The 19,333-nt window shown below is 44.8% G+C and overlaps 1 protein-coding gene across 4 annotated transcripts in view; it reads left to right on the forward strand.

The window, feature by feature from the left end:
* The first annotated feature begins 1,088 nt into the window (after window positions 1-1,088).
* Window positions 1,089-19,333, forward strand: part of LOC141121793 (uncharacterized) — a 139,767-nt gene continuing 121,522 nt past the window's right edge. For all 4 annotated transcript variants that reach the window (XM_073611512.1, XM_073611511.1, XM_073611513.1 and 1 more), the window contains exons 1-2: window positions 1,089-1,170; window positions 18,648-18,776. In XM_073611512.1, coding sequence (XP_073467613.1) covers window positions 18,681-18,776 — 96 coding nt within the window. In that variant the 5' untranslated portion in view covers window positions 1,089-1,170; window positions 18,648-18,680. The remainder of the gene's footprint in view (window positions 1,171-18,647; window positions 18,777-19,333) is intronic.

The raw sequence follows: 19,333 nt of genomic DNA on the forward strand, positions 1-19,333 counted from the left end.
CTGCCAATTGCGGGAATGTCCCAGGCAATCTGGGACACGTGGGCACCCTAATATACGCGGGATACGCCGGTCACAGCAGAGCCCTGAAGAAGTGGCACGAAAGGGCCGTTTCTTCAGAGCGAATGCATCAATGATGTAATTGGCGCACTATACAGTAAATTTCTCCTAACATGCACGTTTGGGAGATATTTACAGTACCTATAGGTAAGCCTTATTATAGGCTTAACCATAGGTACAAGAACATCAGAGGAGTTTAATTTCTGTTTTAAGAGGGCCTTGCTCTTAAGAGCTTACAATCTAATAGGGTGGTGGGGCAAGTGGTAGAAAAGGTTATACCTGTTGGGGTTGAGCTGATGGAATAGTTAAAAGTTGGAGGCATGATAGCCTTCCCTGAAGAGAAAAGTCTACGTATGATAAATGACAGGCTAAATCCACCTTGAGTCTTTCTCCACACATGGAGTGTGCTGAGTTCTTGGATAACGTCTACACAGAGTTTACAGATTGGCTTTTTCACCCCAACGAGCTCGCTCCAGTTCATGGATGTAATCATTATGTTTGGATGATCTCACCAGTCAGGAGCCTTTCCAGTCATCCTACATGATCCCTTCTGAGGATTGTTCTATCTTTTCAAACAAATGTATGAAATCATCGATGAGTCCTTCTATGTGATCTAGAAGATCTGGAATCACAATGTCTTTATGGATGAAGTGGATGACCCAGTTTATATATTATTTATTGCTTTAAAGCTTTTTTCACTCCAGGATTAATTATTTTATTTATATGAGCATTCAAAGTATTGCCATTACTTTGAGAGAGCTCCGCCACCATTCCTATGTGAACGTTACATCCTTGCAATTTATGTTTAACATCTTCATTATGAGTGGATTGATATAAATTGTTATGCTTTATGATATATTTTTGCATTTTCTCACCAAAAAGATACATTTACGGAGTTTTAAAATTAGCCCTGTAAGATAAATATTATATTGGAATGGTTATTATGGGATGTTTCCTGGTGCTGCAGTTCCTCTGAGCTCCACAAGGTGGTGATCTTACTTCTTCCCAGACAGGAAGTCTCTATGGAATGCAGACAGGAAGTGATGTCAGGTACAGACAGAAAGTTCCATAGGAAATAGAGAAAAGACATTACTGGAAGTGGCATTAGAGGAGGTAATAAGATCTTATTTTCTATTTACACCCAGTAACCCCCCGTCATGTCCGTCCTCTTCCTCCATAGTCACTGTGATGTCTTTTATCTCCAGCAGATGATGATACACACATATATAGTGTGGAGACCTAGATTAACCCCTTCAGGGGCAGAACATTTCCCAATTTATAGGGCCGGAATATTTTCTTACTTGTGGAGATGTCACCTTCTTACTGGAGATGAGATGAACATTCCTGGGTTTGGTCGGAGTGTTGTTCACTTCACTTCTAAGAAATTCTGAGGCTGAATCCAAATCCTATTAAAATAATTGGGATCCAAATCTGTCAAATTAAAAATGCTCATTTTCTGAGCTAATAAGCAAGGGGGTGTCAAACAATAGCATGGTGGTGGTGGTGGTGGGGGGGGGCACGGTCCTTGGGGAACATGTACCAATGCAAAAAAAAAGTTTTTAAAATCTCTGTTTGGCTGGGAGCAGTGATTTTTAAATCCTTAACCACTTCCGGACCGCCGCATGCCGATGTACGTCCAAACTTTGAAGGGGGATATTGTTGTTGTGGCAGCTGCCATAACCACTGTATCCCCGTTTTTACGCGGCGGTCTGCTTTCTGATAAAAGTGGTCCCTGCGGTGGATTCGCCGCGAGATCACTTTTATCGGTTGCGAGAGAGGGCCCCCTCTCCCGCCCCTTACCGGAGCCGTCGGTAGCGGCGGAGGCGATCGCGTCCGTCTCCCTCCAGTGCCTGGAGATGAGTGAAGCTAAGTTGGCGCCCACTCGTCTCCATGACACTGCTGGGCGGAAGCGACGTCAAAACATCACTTCCGCCCACGCCTCTTAAAGGCATATTTTTTTCGATGTCATTTTTTTAAATGACTTTTTTTTTTTTTTTTTTATTGCATTTTAGTGTAAATATGAGATGTGAGGTCTTTTTGACCCCAGATCTCATATTTAAGTGGTCATGTCCCGCTTTTTTGATGCTTACATTCCTTGTAATAGGAATAAAAGTGACACCATTTTTTTTTTTTTAAAACAGTGTAAAAATAAATAAAATAATGTAAAATAAATAATAAAAAAAGAAAAATTTTTTTTAAAAACCCGAGCTCGCACGCAGAAGCGAACGCATACGCGAGTAGCGCATGAAAACGGTGATCAAACCACACATGTGAGGTATCGCCGCAACCAGTAGAGCGAGAGCAACAATTCTAACCCTAGACCTCCTCTGTAACGCAAAACATGTAACCTGTAGAATTTTTTAAACGTTGCCCATGGAGATTTTTTGAGGGTAAAAGTTTGACACCATTCCACGAGCGGGCGCAATTTTGAAGCGTGACATGTTGGGTATCAATTTACTCGGCGTAACATTATATTTCACAATATAAAAAAAAATTGGGCTAACTTTACAGTTGTCTTATTTTTTTTTTTTTTTTTCAAATATAAATTTTATTGATTTTCAAGAAGAAACAAAAGGAAAAAGTCAAAGAAAACCAAAATGGAAACAGACAATACAGTACAATGCCAGCCTTAACAACTGATGTGCACAGGTAAGTATATGCAATAATGAAGAAGTCTCCTCATGTCTTCCTAGTTATTAGTCAGGTGATACTGCTCAGTCTCTGAGAACAAATACCTAAAAAAAACAGAAAAAAGAGAAAGATAAAAGAGAAGGAAGAAGTGAGCAGAGGCGTTGCTATTAGAGAATATGGGATGTAAAGGTTTCAGTAAGGCTGGATAAGGGGAAGGAAGAGAATCAGGGGGAAGGGGAAGGGGATGGGGAAGAGGGTAAGAGGCTCGGGTTGGGATGGTGCTTCATCATCAAGTCTGTGGTGCTTTATCATTTAGGTGGCAAGCAGCGCCATACCTTCATCAGAGTATATAAATAATTTCCAGGACAACCATGTTTTGGAATGTTGTTCCTGTTTATTTTGTGCCGTCAGGACTAAGTCCTCCAACTTCCTGAACTCCTCCACTCTGCATAGCCACAATCTAATAGTCGGTGGTGAGCTGTTCTTCCACAGCAGTGGGATACAATATTTAGCTGCATTCTTATTATTGACTTTTTGTAACTCCGTGCTGGTATTGTAGTGGCATGGAGCAGAATGACAGCTGGGTCTTCACCGATCGTGTGGTCCGTAACTTGTTGAATGACCTTCCGGGCAGTTGTCCAGAAATACTGAAGCAGAGGGCAGAAAATGTGGAGGAGCGTCCCTTTGGCTGTCTGACATCTCCAACATCTGTCTGTGGTGTTAGGAAAAAATGTGTGTAGCCTTTGAGGTGTAAAGTACCATCTGGTCAGGATCTTATAATTAAGTTCTTGCATTTTTGTGCAGATAGATGCTTTTAAAGAAAATCTGATGATCGTTTGAATTTGGGCGTTGGTAAACTTGCATTGTAGATCGGTTTCCCATTTCTGTATGAATGTCAGGTCAGGTTGTTCTACTGGGGAATTGAGTAATTCATACATTTTGGATAGCACTCGAGGTAAGATTCCCTCGTCTGCGCAATACTCTTCAAAAGTCGTCAGGTTGCTGTCGAAATGTGCTGGGTTGGGAATCGAGTGTAGAAAATGGTGTATTCGTATTGCTTTCCAGAATGGTAATTTGAATTGACCCTCACTGTCAGTTAGGGCTTTAACAGAGGGCCATTTATTTCCAACTAGGAAATGTGAGGCTCGGTCTCTGCCGGATGAAGTAAGCATCTTGTATTTTCCGATTGATCCAAACCTGGGGGGGAAAGAAGGATTTCCCAATATCGGGAATAGAGGAGAACTCCTAGAGGAGAGGGAGGCAGTGGATAATATAGATACGCCTATATGTAGGGTCGTGCCTATTATTGGGTGCAAGTTCAAATTTGAAGGTAAACCGCTCCCTGCAGTGGGACCACAGACTGAGCTTGTTCCAATTGTGTCCAAAGCTTGTTTTGGCCATGTCGGTTCCAACCTATTATTCTACCTAGATCAGTGGTTCTCAACCTTTCTACTGCCGTGACCCCTTGATAAAATTTCCCAAGTTGTGGGGACCCCTAACAGTAAAATTATTTTTGTAGCATAGGTTGTGAGCACCCAAGGCAAGACAAGTAATTTGCGACCCTGACCCACGGACATTTAGCTCTCCCTGAGTCCCTTCCACTCGTACAGTATTAAAATCCTAATTTCTTGTTTTTTTTTCCCCATCCCTCTCTCTAGCCATCTTTCTTGTTCTTTCTCTTATTCTTTCTCTCCCTTTTTCTTTGCTCCTCCACCTCTTTTCCTCTACCTTTCACGTATTCTCTATTTTTATTCCTTCTCTTACTCCTTGGTGCGGTGGGGGGGTGGGATGAGTGGCAATGCTGGGGGGAGTTCTTATCAGCCAACTAAGGTGCTCTTGATCAAGGTTATCTGCTGATCTGAGAACTGTAGCGGGGACTATTAATAGCAACTATAATCACAGGTAGTCTTACTCACTGTGTCTCCAACTTTGTGGTGTCTCACAGCAGTGACACCTATGCCGAAATCAGGAGATAAGCTGACCTCTAGTTTCTTCCCCCCACCTATGCTGTAAACTGAATGGGCGGCTGCGAGGAGGCTGAGTGGGCAGCCGCGGGCTTAGTGGGTGGCCGCGGGCTCCAGTGGGCGGCCGCAAAAAGGCAGAGAGAGAGCGGTGCGGGCTTTAGGAACAGCCCAGGATTTGGTGACCCCTGGCAAATCTTCATTTGACCCCTGAGGGGGTCCCGACCCCCAGGTTGAGAACCACTGACCTAGATGGTCAACCCAGTAGTAGTTCCGTAGATCTGGGAGGGCCAGTCCTCCAAAGTGTTTGGGTAATGTTAAATAGTGCCTGCGCAGTCAGGGTTTCGAATTTGCCCAGATGAATTTAACAAAAAGGGAATGCACTTGCTTAAGATATTGGGGTGGAATCCTGATTGGTAGTGCCTGGAATAAATATAGAAATTTCGGGAATATAGACATTTTAAGGAGATTACACCTCCCGAACCAGGAGTGTAGTCCCTTGTTCCACTCTTCCAAGAGCAAGCGGGTTTTGGTCAATAAGGGTGGAAAGTTAAGTCCGAAGGTGTGTTTTAGGTCATTGGGGATCTGGGTGCCCAGGTATTTGAGGGAGGTATCTGACCATTTAAATCTAAATTGTGATTTTAGGGAGCTTAATCCGCTCGATGTGATATTAATCCCCATTGCCTCTGATTTATCAAAATTGATTTTTAGGTTGGATAAATTTCCATATCTATCAAATTCCTTAAGAAGGTTTGGTAGGGACACCACTGGATTAGTTAAAGAAAACATCAGATCGTCAGCAAAGGCTGAGATCTTGTATTGGGTGTCCCCCACTGTCACGCCGGATATATCCGGGTTAGATCGTATTGTACATAAGAAGGGCTCCAGAGCCAAGGCAAACAGGAGAGGTGAAAGCGGGCATCCCTGTCTAGTACCATTTGTTATAGGGAATGAATCTGAAAGTATTCCGTTGGCTTTGACCTGGTCAGTGGGGTTGGAGTATAAGCTACGGATCCACTGTAACATCTTGTGTCCTAGTCCGATCTTCTCAAGAACTAAGGACATAAAAACCCAGTTGACGCGGTCAAACGCCTTCTCCGCATCTGTGCTAAGGAAGACGCATGGTGTTTTAGTGGCCGAGACTACGTGGATGAGGTTAAGCACTTTGGTGGTGTTGTCCCTCGCCTCTCGGGCAGGGACAAACCCCACCTGGTCTAGGTGGACTAGGTCTGGCATGTGTTGGGTTATTCTATTGGCTAGGATCTTTGTAAAAAGCTTAAGATCAACGTTTAGCAGGGATATAGGTCTATAGCTACCACAGGCTGCTGCATCTTTGCCTTCTTTCGGTATCAGAGATATATGTGTCCTCAGAGTGTCTCTGGGCAAAAGGGCCCCCTCCCCAAGGCTAATAAACATCTTTACCATATGAGGGGCTAGGAGTGGCAGCAGGGATTGGTAGTATTGCAGAGTAAACCCATCTGGGCCCGGGGCCTTACCAGGTTTCATCCCACCTATTGCTCGCTGCAGCTCCTCCATGGTAATGGGATCATCTAAGTCTACACTTGTTGCCGTCGAAATTTGGGGCATTTGAGCTGCTGATATGTAGTCATTTATCGTCGTGTTGTTTGGGGGTCGTACTGGGAGGTTATAAAGGGAGGAGTAGTAGTCTCTAAATTCTTTTGCTATTTGGGTTGGGGTGGTCTTTCTCTGTCCCGAAGAGGAAATGATGTGGGGAATGTATGTGTTGAGTCTATGACTTCTAACTGCTTTGGCAAGAAGTTTCCCGCATTTATTTCCCGATTCATATGAGACTTTTCGACATACCTGGAGTGCTGCCTTGGCTCTATATTGTAGCAAGTCTACTGCTTGCTTTCTGAGGGATAATAGCTCTATTTCTAGCGGGGCAGTTGGGGTTTGCTTGTGTTTGGATTCAACTGTATGTATCTTGTGGAGAAGTTGGAGCAGTTGTTGTTCTCTTTCTCTTTTAATACGAGCGCCATGTTTAATTAACACTCCTCTTATCACCGTCTTGTGGGCCTCCCATAAAATTCCAGGGTCACAGTCTTCAGTATCATTGGTTTGGAAGTAATGTTTCAACTCATTTGTGACGTCCGTCATGACTACTGGTGTCTGAAGTAGGCTTTCGTTTAGTCTCCAGAATATGGGTCTGGAATTCAGAGTAGATGACAAGGCATAGCGCATGGTGATAGGGGCGTGGTCTGACCACGTAATCTCAACACTGTGGACAGCTTCCAGTTGGCGATGCGGGACAAAGAAATAGTCTATTCTCGAATACACTTTATGTGGAGATGAGTAGAAAGTGGAGTCTCTTTCTCCCGAATGATGCAGCCTCCAGATGTCTATCAGTTGGGCGTTGTGGGGATCCTGAGTCATGCGTTTGTGTATGCTTCTACACATGGAAGAGGAGCCCGTAGAGGTGTCTACTGCAGGAGCTAGAGGTACGTTAAAATAACCCCCCCCAAGACCAGTTGACCCTCCCTGAATTCTGTGAGTAAATTCAATGTACGGTGTAGAAAGGCATCTTGCCTATCATTAGGCGCATATACAGTGGCCAATGTGACTTTCTTGTCCCCTATCCATCCCTTAAGAAATACATAGCGGCCCTCCGTGTCTATCAAGGTGTCACTACATGTCCAGGGTACCGCCCCAGATAGGAGTGTAGACACTTCCTTAGATTTGGCTGCTATATTAGTGGCGTGATATGTGTGTGGGAAATATTAGTTTTTAAGGCATTGCGGGTTGCCAGTCTTAAAGTGTGTTTCCTGAATGAACGCTATATCAGCGTGTGCTCTTTTAAGGTCATGTTACAACATGCAGCGCTTTTCAGGTATGTTTAAGCCCTTCGCATTTAGCGAAAATATGTTGATCATGTCCATCGTCGCCCGAGCCCAGGGGATTTGACGGGAAAGATGGGGTGGGAGGGGAGGAGGGGGAAGTCAAAGGGGTTTAGAATAGGAAGAAATCAGAAAGGGTGTGGAGGAAAGAGAGATCCAAGAAAGGAAGAAGAAGACAAGAAAGGTAAGTATGAAACCGTTCCACCAGACGGGTAGTGAACGGTATAGTGTTACCGTCTTTAACTAAATGCAGATAAATTTATCTGCAAAGAAGCATATCCCAGTACACACTAGGGGGATGCTTAGACCTACTGGGGAAGAGGTAAGAGTAGACCGAGAGAGGATCCCCCGGTCCACCCCGTTCCCCCCCAGCTTGATAACTGGAATTGATAACCAACTCTAAAACAGATTAAGTGTGTTTAAAAAAAAAAAAAATTAAAAAACCACAAGGAAAAGAAACAATCAAACCAAACCAAAGAGGATCCCTACCCCCCTGAAACCGCGTGTACAACAGCACTGCGTATTCCCTAATACATTTCGGGGGACATCAATCCTATCGGGATTCAGTGAAATCCTCCTCACATCCTACTCCCCAACCTCCCCCATCCGCCCCTCTGGGTGCTTAAAGAATGTAGGAATGGGAGTCCTCTGGGGAATATCTCAGTGAGGAACAGAGAAGGGGAGGGGGAGGCTAAATATATGACACAATCTCTCTTGTCGTGGAGTTATGCTTCGGGGAGTGAAGAATATCAGAGTGCTTAGCCCCTTACCTAACATTGTTGTTAGCCCGACTATTGGAGATATGAAGCAAAGCCATCACCCCCCTCCTCCCTCCTCCCTGGGGTTACCTGGGAGTAACGGTAGAGCCATGGGTTCGACCCATTTCACACTACACTGCCCGAGAGTTAACCTGTAAAAGTGGTTGCTTTCTGAAGGATATAGTCACAGGATAAAGAGATATATCCATTGCTGGAAGGGTTTCCCTTTACACAGTTTTACAGCTTATGTAACCTCATGTATGTCAGGACATAATAGTAAAGGATACAAATCATCAAACCTCTAAATAACATAGCACAAACCTCTGGTCTGGACACAGTCTCTGTCTTCAGCATGTCTATAATTGCCAGAGCGTCCGGAGTCTCCAAACAATGTTGCGCTGTCCTCTGGATGACCATAGTGTCCCATCAGCCCCTCTGCTCGAAGAGAGTTCGTTCGAGTCCTGTGTCAGGGGGTGTTAGGAGCAAACACTGCTGGATGTGGATAAGGGTAATCACCCCTGTGAGGTTGATGGGCTCCCCCAATATTACGTACATTGAAGAGGGGAATTCCCCGGTCTCTACTAATAGCCCCTCCCCCTCTCCCAAAGAGCCCCCCCAGAGCGCCGCAACGTCCGGCATGCTTGTACAGGCAGCGATGCGGGGAAATGTATAAACTTATTTCTGTCTATGTAGTGTTTTACCCTCTTCCTGTTTCTCTTGCAACCAATCATTGTCTCTGGGCAGCCGAAGGCACATGATGTCATGGCCATAGTGGGAAGGCAGCGCAGTTAATCTCGGGTCACAAGGGGAAAGGATGCCCAGAGGGAAGAGACTGCAAAACTGCGGGGAGATGCTACCAGGGCGGGGGGGTCACCCGGAGTGTGTGAACATACAAGGGGGGAGGATCAGTCTTAGATTTCTCACCACACTGCCGGCGTCCCTCAGTCCTTCCTTGGTGCTTCTGCTGATGATGCAGGGCAGGGTTCTGCGCCTGTTCCTCTGTGGTCTGGGTGTTCTGGCTCTCCGTGTGCCTGATGATCCGGAGTGAAGCGCTGCAGCAACTGCAACCAGTCTGGTACCTCGATAGGTTCCGTGCCCATGAATGAAAATTGCGATGGCGGAAGCTGCCAGATCCTCCATTCCAGTGGCTTCAGGTAAACCCCTCAGGGGCAGATTATTACGCCTGCTGCGGTCCTCAAATTCCTCCAGTTGAAGCTGTTGTGTGAGGATAGTGGCAGCTTGGGACACTTGTGTTGCTTCAACCACCAACATCCATTGCTCCAGTGCAGACACCGAGGATTCTCCATTCCTCACTCGGTCAGAAAGTGATTGCATCTCATGTCACATAATCACACAAATAGGGTGGACTTGATGGACGTGTGTCTTTTTTCAACCTCACCTACTATGTAACTATGTAACTATGTCTCAACACCGCCATCTCCTTGCGGTGGGTTGCTTCCATTCTACTGACTATGGCTTCTATGTCTGACCGCGTTGGGAGAGCCTGCAGTAGTGCTATCAACTTGGCGTCAGCTTGCAGGAGCAACGGGGTAGGGGAGGACTGTGGTGATTCCCGAGGTTCCGTTCGGAACATCACCAGAGTGGTAAGGTCCATGTCCGAGACAGCTGACAGTGCCAAGGATGTAAATGAAGCCTGAGGCTGCTGTTCTCTTGGAGGGCCAGGTCTCGTGGTGTCCACCATCTTGGTGACTGGGGGGCTCCCTGAATGCTTGAGAGGCACTGCCGGATATCTGCACTCCTGTGTGGCTTGTGTGATTCTATCCTCCTCTGTTTTCCTCTCCGCTTCCCAGCGGAGTACATTCCGGGTATAACTAGTTGATAAGAGCTGAATAAAAACTGGTTAAGGACGGATCGGACCGGGAGCTCCCCTGGCACACGTCCTCACTCAGCCATGTCCAGACCACGCCCCCGTTGTCTTATTTTTTTATTAAAAAAAGTGAATTTTTTCCAAAAAGTGTGCTTATAAGACCGCTGCGCAAATACGGTGCAAAAAAAAGTATTGCAACGACCGCCATTTTATTCTCTAGGGTGTTCGAAAAAAAAACATATATAATGTTTGGGGGTTCTAAGTAATTTTCTAGCACAAAAAACTGTTTTAAACATGTAAACACCTAAAATCCAAAACGAGGCTGGTCCTTAAGTGGTTAAAGTGGTTGTAAACCCAAATTTTTTTTTTTTAATGTCATAATATAGAGTATAAGATTTCCTATCATTTGAGCCCAGTCTTGCCACAAAGAGTTAATCCATCTCTGAGCAATCCTCTTTTATTGTTCAGTGAGATAAATCTTGACAAACAGAGAAAAACTTTGTCAAATCCTCCCCCTTGCTGTAAGTGACAGGTGATTTAAATATCTCGTGCACTAGAATAAGACATGCATTATTTTTTAATTGGATGTTCCACACTTCAGCATAACTGGGCATGCTGAAGTCATGTGGTTACTTTCCTGTCTTTTCACTGGATGTTAGTGATCATAGCAGAAGTTCAGTGTTAGAAATACACTGGAGAAAAATGCATGTTGACAAGGGGAGTGCTGAGGTGGGCGGGGAGTCTACTGACATCACGACTCCAACCAACGAGCTCCAGACAACAGACCCACCCACAGAATATTCAGTTTTTCAGCTCTCATAACAGACAGAGGGGAGACATTTGACAGGTAAAGATACATGCAGGAGGCATGTATATCCTTATAGATAACCCCTATGGCAGTAGTTTAGAAAGGATGGCATTGGGTTTACATCCACTTTAAAGTGAAACATTAAAAAAATCCAATTCATTTAACTAACATTCCTGGGGGGTGTCTTAATCCTGGGGGATATTCTAATCCTGGAGGGTGTCCTAATCCTGGGGAGTGCCTTATTCCTGGGGATGGCCTTATCCTGGATGGTGTCCTAATCCTCGGGGTGTCCTAATCCTCGGGGTGTCCTAATCCTCGGAGGTGTCCTAATCCTGGGAGGTGTCCTAATCCTGGGGCTGCCTTAATCCTGGGGGATGCACTAATCCTGGAGGGTGTCCTAATCCTGGGTAGTGCCTTAATCCTGGAGGATGCACTTATCCTGGTGTCCTAATCTTGGTGGGTGTCCTAATCCTGGGGAGTGCACTAATCCTGAGGGGTGTACTTATCTCTGAGGAGGTAGTGGGACTAAAGGACTCTGGGAGCCTCTGAGGGTATACTGCATCTGAAGGACTCTGGGACCCCTGAGGAGGAAGTGTAGCTGAAGGACTTTGGGGGACTCTTAGGAAGTAATTGTCAGAAACCATGAATCAGACTGAGACAGAAGTACAGTTAAATCACACTTGTTTAATAATAAAAGTAAATAGAACAAACTTAGTCAAAACATTGCCAAAGTTTGGTAACCCGGAACGGATAGTCAGACAAGCCAGAAAGTCAGGAAGCCAGAGATCAGCATAGTGGAACAGCAAGCAGGATCTGGAGCCAGAAGGAATGTCGGCCAAGCAAGTCTATAACAGGAACGCAGGCGATAGTCTCTGTGATGTTGACCAAGGCGAAGGCAGAGATCATCTGGGCTTAAGTAGGCAGGACTGACGAGCAGGATATCATCAACAGGTGAGTCACTGTGGAGAGATAGGAGCTGGCAATTAGCCCTGACAGTAATAGGGCTGAACACCTCTGAGAGGTTAGTGGGGCTGAAGGGCTGTGGGGGCCTCTGAGGGAGTAGTCAGGCTGCAAGGCTCTAAGGTAAGACAGGGCTTTACGGCTCTTAGGGGCTTTTGGTCTCTGATAGTCCTCCCACCCCACCTGCACTTACTTTTCCGACCTCTGGTCTGTTTGAGCAGTATCACTTAATGGGTGGACAGTCCAATATCTTCCCATGACACAGGCTCTGGCAGTGCCCATGCTGGAATTCAGAACCCCAGGAACCCACTGCCACTGTACAATGTTCTGAATACTTAGCAACCAAGAGAGCAAACATCTCCCTCTTCTGTCCTCCTACCTACACTGGGCTGTCATTGGAGGGAAGAGAACATACTCCTCTACCAGCAGCATTCTCCTGCTATCCAATCCAATCTTTGCGGGGGGCACTTTGCTGGGGGAAACATTGCTGTGATTCTTTCCTTTAGTGATTCTTTCTCAAAGTGAATTTTTATACAAGTAATATGCACTTCAGGCTTTGCCTCATCTGAAGATTTCTTCTCTGTCCCTCCACAGGTATGTCCCACCTGATTCACATCCACCCATAACTGAAAACTGACTTTGCTTTCACTGTGTCTGTGTGCATTTTGGAATGTTTTTGCCTTCACCATCTGTTGCCCTGTCTGCATCTTTATGATTTTTTTTTGCTCTGTAGTGTCTTACCTTAGTTATGTGCTGTTATCTTGACAACTCTGCCCTCTTGCTAATCTGACTTGTAAAAGGTTTGCTTTGATAGCTAGCCATCCTTATATTAACTCATGATTCATTAAAGGAGTTGTATAGGCACAAGTTTTTTGTTTATCTTAATGCATTCTGACTCAGCCCAGGTGCCCCCATAGGAAGCTGCTGGCTGTGGGGGCACTCGATAGGAGGGAGGGGCCAGGAGAAGCAAAGAGGGACCCAAGAAGAGGAGGATCTGGGCTGCTCTGTGCAAAACCAATGGCACAGAGGAGGTAAGTATAACATGTTTATTATTTAAAAAAAAAACCTAAAAAACAAGACTTTACAATCACTTTGATTAACAAACAACCACCCCCACCCTTAACAGTGTAAAACTAGAGCACCCTTATGGGGACAGCCCTTTGCTGGGAGGAACTGTTGTTCTTTCCTTTAGTGATTTTTTTTTTTATATAAGTGATATGCACTTCAAGCTCTGCACTTCAGTGATTTTAGAAAGTGAACATACATAGCAAACTGCACTGAAAAGTACCAAACAGACTGCAGGTCACCCGTCTCTCTAGTCAGCTCTCCTTCCACTCTGTAACATGCGTTCTCTACCACTCATTCTGGCAAATGTGTTCTCTCTCCTTAAACTCTCTTTCCTTCACCCCTCTTCTCCACCCCACAGCTTATATAGATCACCCTCCCTTATGTCCTCTCGCTATTACTGCACCCACCAACACCTGCTAATTCTATAACCACATGCTGATAAAACATCCAGGGCGCTGGGTCATGTCCCTTCATATAAATCTCACTCCCACATTACCACCCTCACCCTTCTACTTTTCTAACCTCTGGTGACATATCCCCTTAACCCTGGGCCTCCATCATTTAACTGTGCCCATCACCCTACACCCTCTGGCAGCAGCCACAATCCACAGAACTTAGTTTCCATTACTCTTCTTCCCAAAATCAGCCTCCCCTTCTCCTGCACCTTCTGGAATGCCCGCTCTGTCTGCAACAAACTCTACTCCCTCCACGAACTATCACAAATTCCCTTTACCTACTTACCATTACTTGCCATTACAAACCTGGCTTCATGAATCCGACACTGCTTCTCCTGCTCCCTTCTCCTATGGTGGCCTTCTCTAGACTCACTTCCACAGACCCAGTGGATGGAAGGGAGGCAGAGTGGGAATCCTAGCCCTACGCAGCACCTAACAGGAACTTCACCCGCCTCCCTCGCTGACCCTCTCCTCTTCAGAAGCACATTGTATATGTCTATTTTCTCCCATTTATCTCTTCTGAAATCCCCACAATCATTCTCAGTGACTTCAACATCCCTGTTAATGCTAATACTACTGCTACTTCTAAACTTTTCAGTCTAACCTCCTCTTTTGACCTGAAGCAATGGATACAGTCTCCTACTCACTCCGATGCAACACCCTTGACCTTATATTCTCCTATCTATGAACTCCATGCAACCTCTACAACAATCCTCTCCCACTCTCTGATCACCACCTTATTAGTTTTGCTCTCTCCCTGTCTTCCACCTCCTGTGGTATACAACATGAGTGACCATCTGACTAAGAACAAACTTCCTGATGCCCTTTTGTTTAGATTTCACCCTCAACACTCCACAGAAACTGCTCTCCTTACGGAGAAAGCTAAAACCAATAAAAACTGTTCTGTACTCCTGGACCTCTCAGCTGCCTTTGATATGATGGACCACCCCCTCCTCCTCAAAAAAACTCTACCCCTTTGGTTTAAATGACTTTAATTTTTGCTGGTTCTCATCCTACCTATCCCACTGCACCTTCAGTGTCACTTACAATTCTACTCCCTCTTTTCTTCTTTTCTCTGTTGGGTTTTCCCAAGGTTCTGTTCTTGGACCTCTCCTATTCTCGGTCTACACCTCCTCCCTGGGTCAGTTGACTGCCTCCCATGGCTTTCAATATCATTTCTACGGTGATGACACTCAAATCTAGCTCTTTACCCCTCAGCTCACCGCATCAGTCTCCTCACGCATCCCCAACTTACTAACAGACATATCAGCCTGGATGTCGTACCACTTCCTCAAATTCAACCTATCCAAAACTGAGCTCATAATATTTCCTCCCCCATGTGCCTCTTCCCCTGATTTCTCTGTCAAAACCAATGACACAACTATAAACCCGCCCCTGCATGCCAAGGTCCTAGGTCCCATATCCATTCACTGTCCACAACTTGCCACCTCAACCTTCAAAACATTTCCAAGAAATGCCCATTTCTAACCAATGACACCAAAAAGCTTCTAATTCACTCCCTGGTCACCTGAAACTCCCTCCTCATTGGCTTGCCCTTACATAATCTATCCCCCCCTTCAGTCCATCATGAATGCTGCTGCCAGACTCATACACCTTACAAACCACTCTGTGTCTGCTACCCCTCTCTGCCAATTCCTCCATTGGCTTCCACTCACCCAATGAGTTAAATTCAAAATACTAACAATAACTTACAAAGCCATCCACAACTCAGCTCCCATATATATCAATAACCTTGTCTCAAAATACCAACCAAATTGTTTTCTTTGTCCCTCCCTAGACCTCCTGCTATCTAGCTCTCTTGTAATCTCCACCCATGCTCACCTCCAGAACTTTTCCCAAGCCTCTCGTATCCTTTAACCACTTGACCACTGGGCACTTAAACCCCCTTCCTAACCAGACCAATTTTCAGCTTTTGGTGCTCTCACACTTTGAATGACAATTACTCAGTCATACAATACTGTACCCATATGAAATTTTTGTCTTTTTTTTCACACAAATAGAGCTTTCTTTTGGTGGTATTTAATCACCGTTGGGTTTTTTATTTTTTGCGCTATAAAAGAAAAAAGACTGAAAATTTGGTAAAAAAATGAATTTTTCTTTGTTTCTGTTATAAAATTTAGCAAATTAGTAATTTTTCTTTGTAAATTTTGGCCAAAATTTATACTGCTACATATCTTTGGTAAAAATAAGTACAACTTGGTGTATATTATTTGGTCTTTGTGAATGTTAGAGAGTCCAAATGCTATGGTGCCAATATCTGAAAATTGATCACACCTGAAGTACTGACGGCCTATCTAATTTCTTGAGACCCTAACATGCCAGAAAAGTACAAATACCCCCCAAATGACCCCTATTTGGAAAGAAGACATTCCAAGGTATTTAGAAAGATGCATGGTGAGTTTTTTTGAAATTGTCATCTTTTCCCACAATTCTTTGCAAAATCAAGATTTTTTTTTTTCTTTTTTTTTTTCACAAAATTGTCATATTAGAAGGTTATTTCTCACACACAGCATATGCATACCACAAATTACACCCCAAAACACATTCTGCTATTACTCCCGAGTACGGCGATACCACATGTGTGAGACTTTTACACAGCGTGGCCACATACAGAGGCCCAACATGCACGGAGCACCTCCAGGCGTTCTGGAGCACCCAGGCCAATTCTTATATTTCTCTCCTACATGTAAAAATAATAATTTATTTGCTAGAAAATTACATAGAACCTCAAAACATTATATATATTTTTTTAGCAAAGACCCTAGAGAATACAATGGCGGTTGTTGCAACTTTTTATCTCGCACGGTATTTGCGCAGCAATTTTTCGAACGCTTTTTTTTTGGAAAAAAAACAGTTTTGTGCTTTAAAAAAAAATAAAACAGTAAAGTTAGCCCAATGTTTTTGCATAATGTGAAATATGAAGTTACGCCGAGTAAATAGATACCTAACATGTCACCCTTCAAAATTGCACACTCTTGTGGAATGGTGCCAAACGTCGCTACTTAAAAATCTCCATAGGTGACGCTTTAAAATTTTTTACTGGTTACATGTTTTGAGTTACAGAGGAGGTCTAGGGCCAAAATTATTGCTCTCGCTCTAACGTTCGCAGTGATACCTCACATGTGTGGTTTGAACACCGTTTTCATATGTGGGCGGGACTTACGTATGTGTTCGCTTCTGCATGCGAGCACACGAATGTGGGCGCTTTAAACATTTTTTTTTTTTTTTTTATTGTTTATTTTACTTTATTTATTTTAGTTTGACACTTTTTCCCCCCCAAAAAAATTTTTGATCACTTTTATTTCTATTACAAGGAATGTAAACATCCTTGTAATAGGAATATGGCATGACAGGTCCTCTTTACAGTGACATATGGGGTCAATAAGACCCCACATCTCACCTCTAGGCTGGGAAGCCTGAAAAAAAAAACAAAAAAAAACGATCTTGGCTTCGATCGTAGCGGTGAGTCAGTAGAAGCACCGGAGGGTGGCGGGAAGGGGGGGGTGTCCCCTCTCCCCTTCCGTAAGAACGATCAAGCAGTGGAACAGCCATATGATCATTCTTATGGTGTAGGGAATCGCCGGCTGAAAAAGCTGATATCTGAATGATGCCTGTAGCTGCACCCATCATTCAGATATCCCCGCTCAAAGTCAAGGACGTCATATGACTGTGGGCGGGAACTGGTTAAAAATTGCGGGGTATTGCAGAGTATTGCGGAGTAGTGCAGGGTATATTGCTGGGTATATTGCAGAGTATTGCTGGGCATATTGCAGAGTATTGTGGGGTATATTGCAGAGTATTGCGGGGTATAATGCAGAGTAATGCGGGGTATAATGCAGAGTATTGCGGGGTATTTATGCAGAGTATTGTGGGGTATAATGCAGAGTATTGCGGGGTATAATGCAGAGTATTGTGGGGTATTATGCAGAGTATTGTGGGGTATTATGCAGAGTATTGCGGGGTATTATGCAGAGTATTGCGGGGTATTTATGCAGAGTATTGCGGGGTATTATGCAGAGTATTGCGGGGTATTACGCAGAGTATTGCGGGGTATTATGCAGAGTATTGCGGGGTATTATGCAGAGTATTGCGGGGTATTACGCAGAGTATTGCGGGGTATTACGCAGAGTATTGCGGGGTATTTATGCAGAGTATTGCGGGGTATTATGCAGAGTATTGCGGGGTATTATGCAGAGTATTGCGGGGTATTTATGCAGAGTATTGCGGGGTATTACGCAGAGTATTGCGGGGTATTATGCAGAGTATTGCGGGGTATTATGCAGAGTATTGCGGGGTATTATGCAGAGTATTGCGGGGTATTACGCAGAGTATTGCGGGGTATTACGCAGAGTATTGCGGGGTATTACGCAGAGTATTGCGGGGTATTATGCAGAGTATTGCAGGGATGGCTGAGCATGGAGGGATGGATGTGACTACAATTGTCACTGAGCACCGCTGTGGGCACTACACATGCAGCCCACAGCGGTGCTGCCATCCGATCCCTCCCCCTCTCCCCTCACACTGTACCGATCGGTACAGAGAGGGGAGGGAGGAACCGGCGTCGTGACATGACGCCGGTCTGTTGACATGTGATCGCTCCGTCAAATTTAACGTGATCCGTGATGCGCCGGGTCCTCTGGACCCGGCGGTCACGGAAGTTCTCGGGTGCGCGCCCCAGGGGGCGCGCGAGAGCAGTATTCTGGGAGGACGTCCCACGGGTGGACGTCCCACGGACGTCCACCCAGAACTAGCCGACCGCGCTGCAGCCGTCTTTCGACTATGGCCCGGTCGGCAAGTGGTTAAAACTCCCTACCCCAATCTGTCCAACTCTCTCCTACTCTGATTGCTTTTAGATGATCACTGAAAACTCATCTCTGCAAAGAAGCCTAGCCTGCCCCGAACTAACAACTGTACTTTTATTTTCTCGACAGTTATTACTTTTTGTATCACTTGACCCTTCCACCTAGATTTTAAGCTCTAACAAGCAGGGCCCTCTGATTCCTCCTGTATTGAATTGTATTGTAATTGTACTGCCTGTCCTCATGTTGTAAAGCGCTGTGCAAATTGTTGGCACCTTATAAATCCTGTATAGTAATAATAATAACAATAATAATAAATGTGTTCCCATGGGGGGAATTAGTCCTTAAATGTACAGCAACCCTCCAACTACCCCCCCTCACATCCACATCCTATTATTGTGTGACCAATACCATCCAAATAATTCTTACTTTTTCATTTCCCAAAGTTATCCGTCTACAAGGAGACCTGTATAGATCAAATGACGGCACCAATGAAGATGGAGGAGGAACAGAGTCACATGACTGAGAAGATACTAAACCTCACCCTGGAGGTCATCTACCTGCTGACCGGAGAGGTGAGGAGGATTCTGGGAAGACACATGACATCACTCTTATCTCTATTAATAAAACACAGACCTGACCGGAGAGGTGAGGAGGATTCTGGGAAGTCACATGACATCACTCTTATCTCTATTAATAAAACACAGACCTGACCGGAGAGGTGAGGAGGATTCTGGGAAGTCACATGACATCACTCTTATCTCTATTAATAAAACACAGACCTGACCGGAGAGGTGAGGAGGATTCTGGGAAGTCACATGACATCACTCTTATCTCCATTAATAAAACACAGACCTGACCGGAGAGGTGAGGAGGATTCTGGGAGGTCACATGACATCACTCTTATCTCCATTAATAAAACACAGACCTGACTGGAGAGGTGAGGAGGATTCTGGGAGGTCACATGACATCACTCTTATCTCTATTAATAAAACACAGACCTGACCGGAGAGGTGAGGAGGATTCTGGGAAGTCACATGACATCACTCTTATCTCTATTAATAAAACACAGACCTGACCGGAGAGGTGAGGAGGATTCTGGGAAGTCACATGACATCACTCTTATCTCTAT

This window comes from Aquarana catesbeiana, unplaced genomic scaffold, assembly GCF_042186555.1.
Source record: "Aquarana catesbeiana isolate 2022-GZ unplaced genomic scaffold, ASM4218655v1 unanchor232, whole genome shotgun sequence".
NCBI classification, from domain to species: Eukaryota; Metazoa; Chordata; class Amphibia; order Anura; family Ranidae; genus Aquarana; species Aquarana catesbeiana.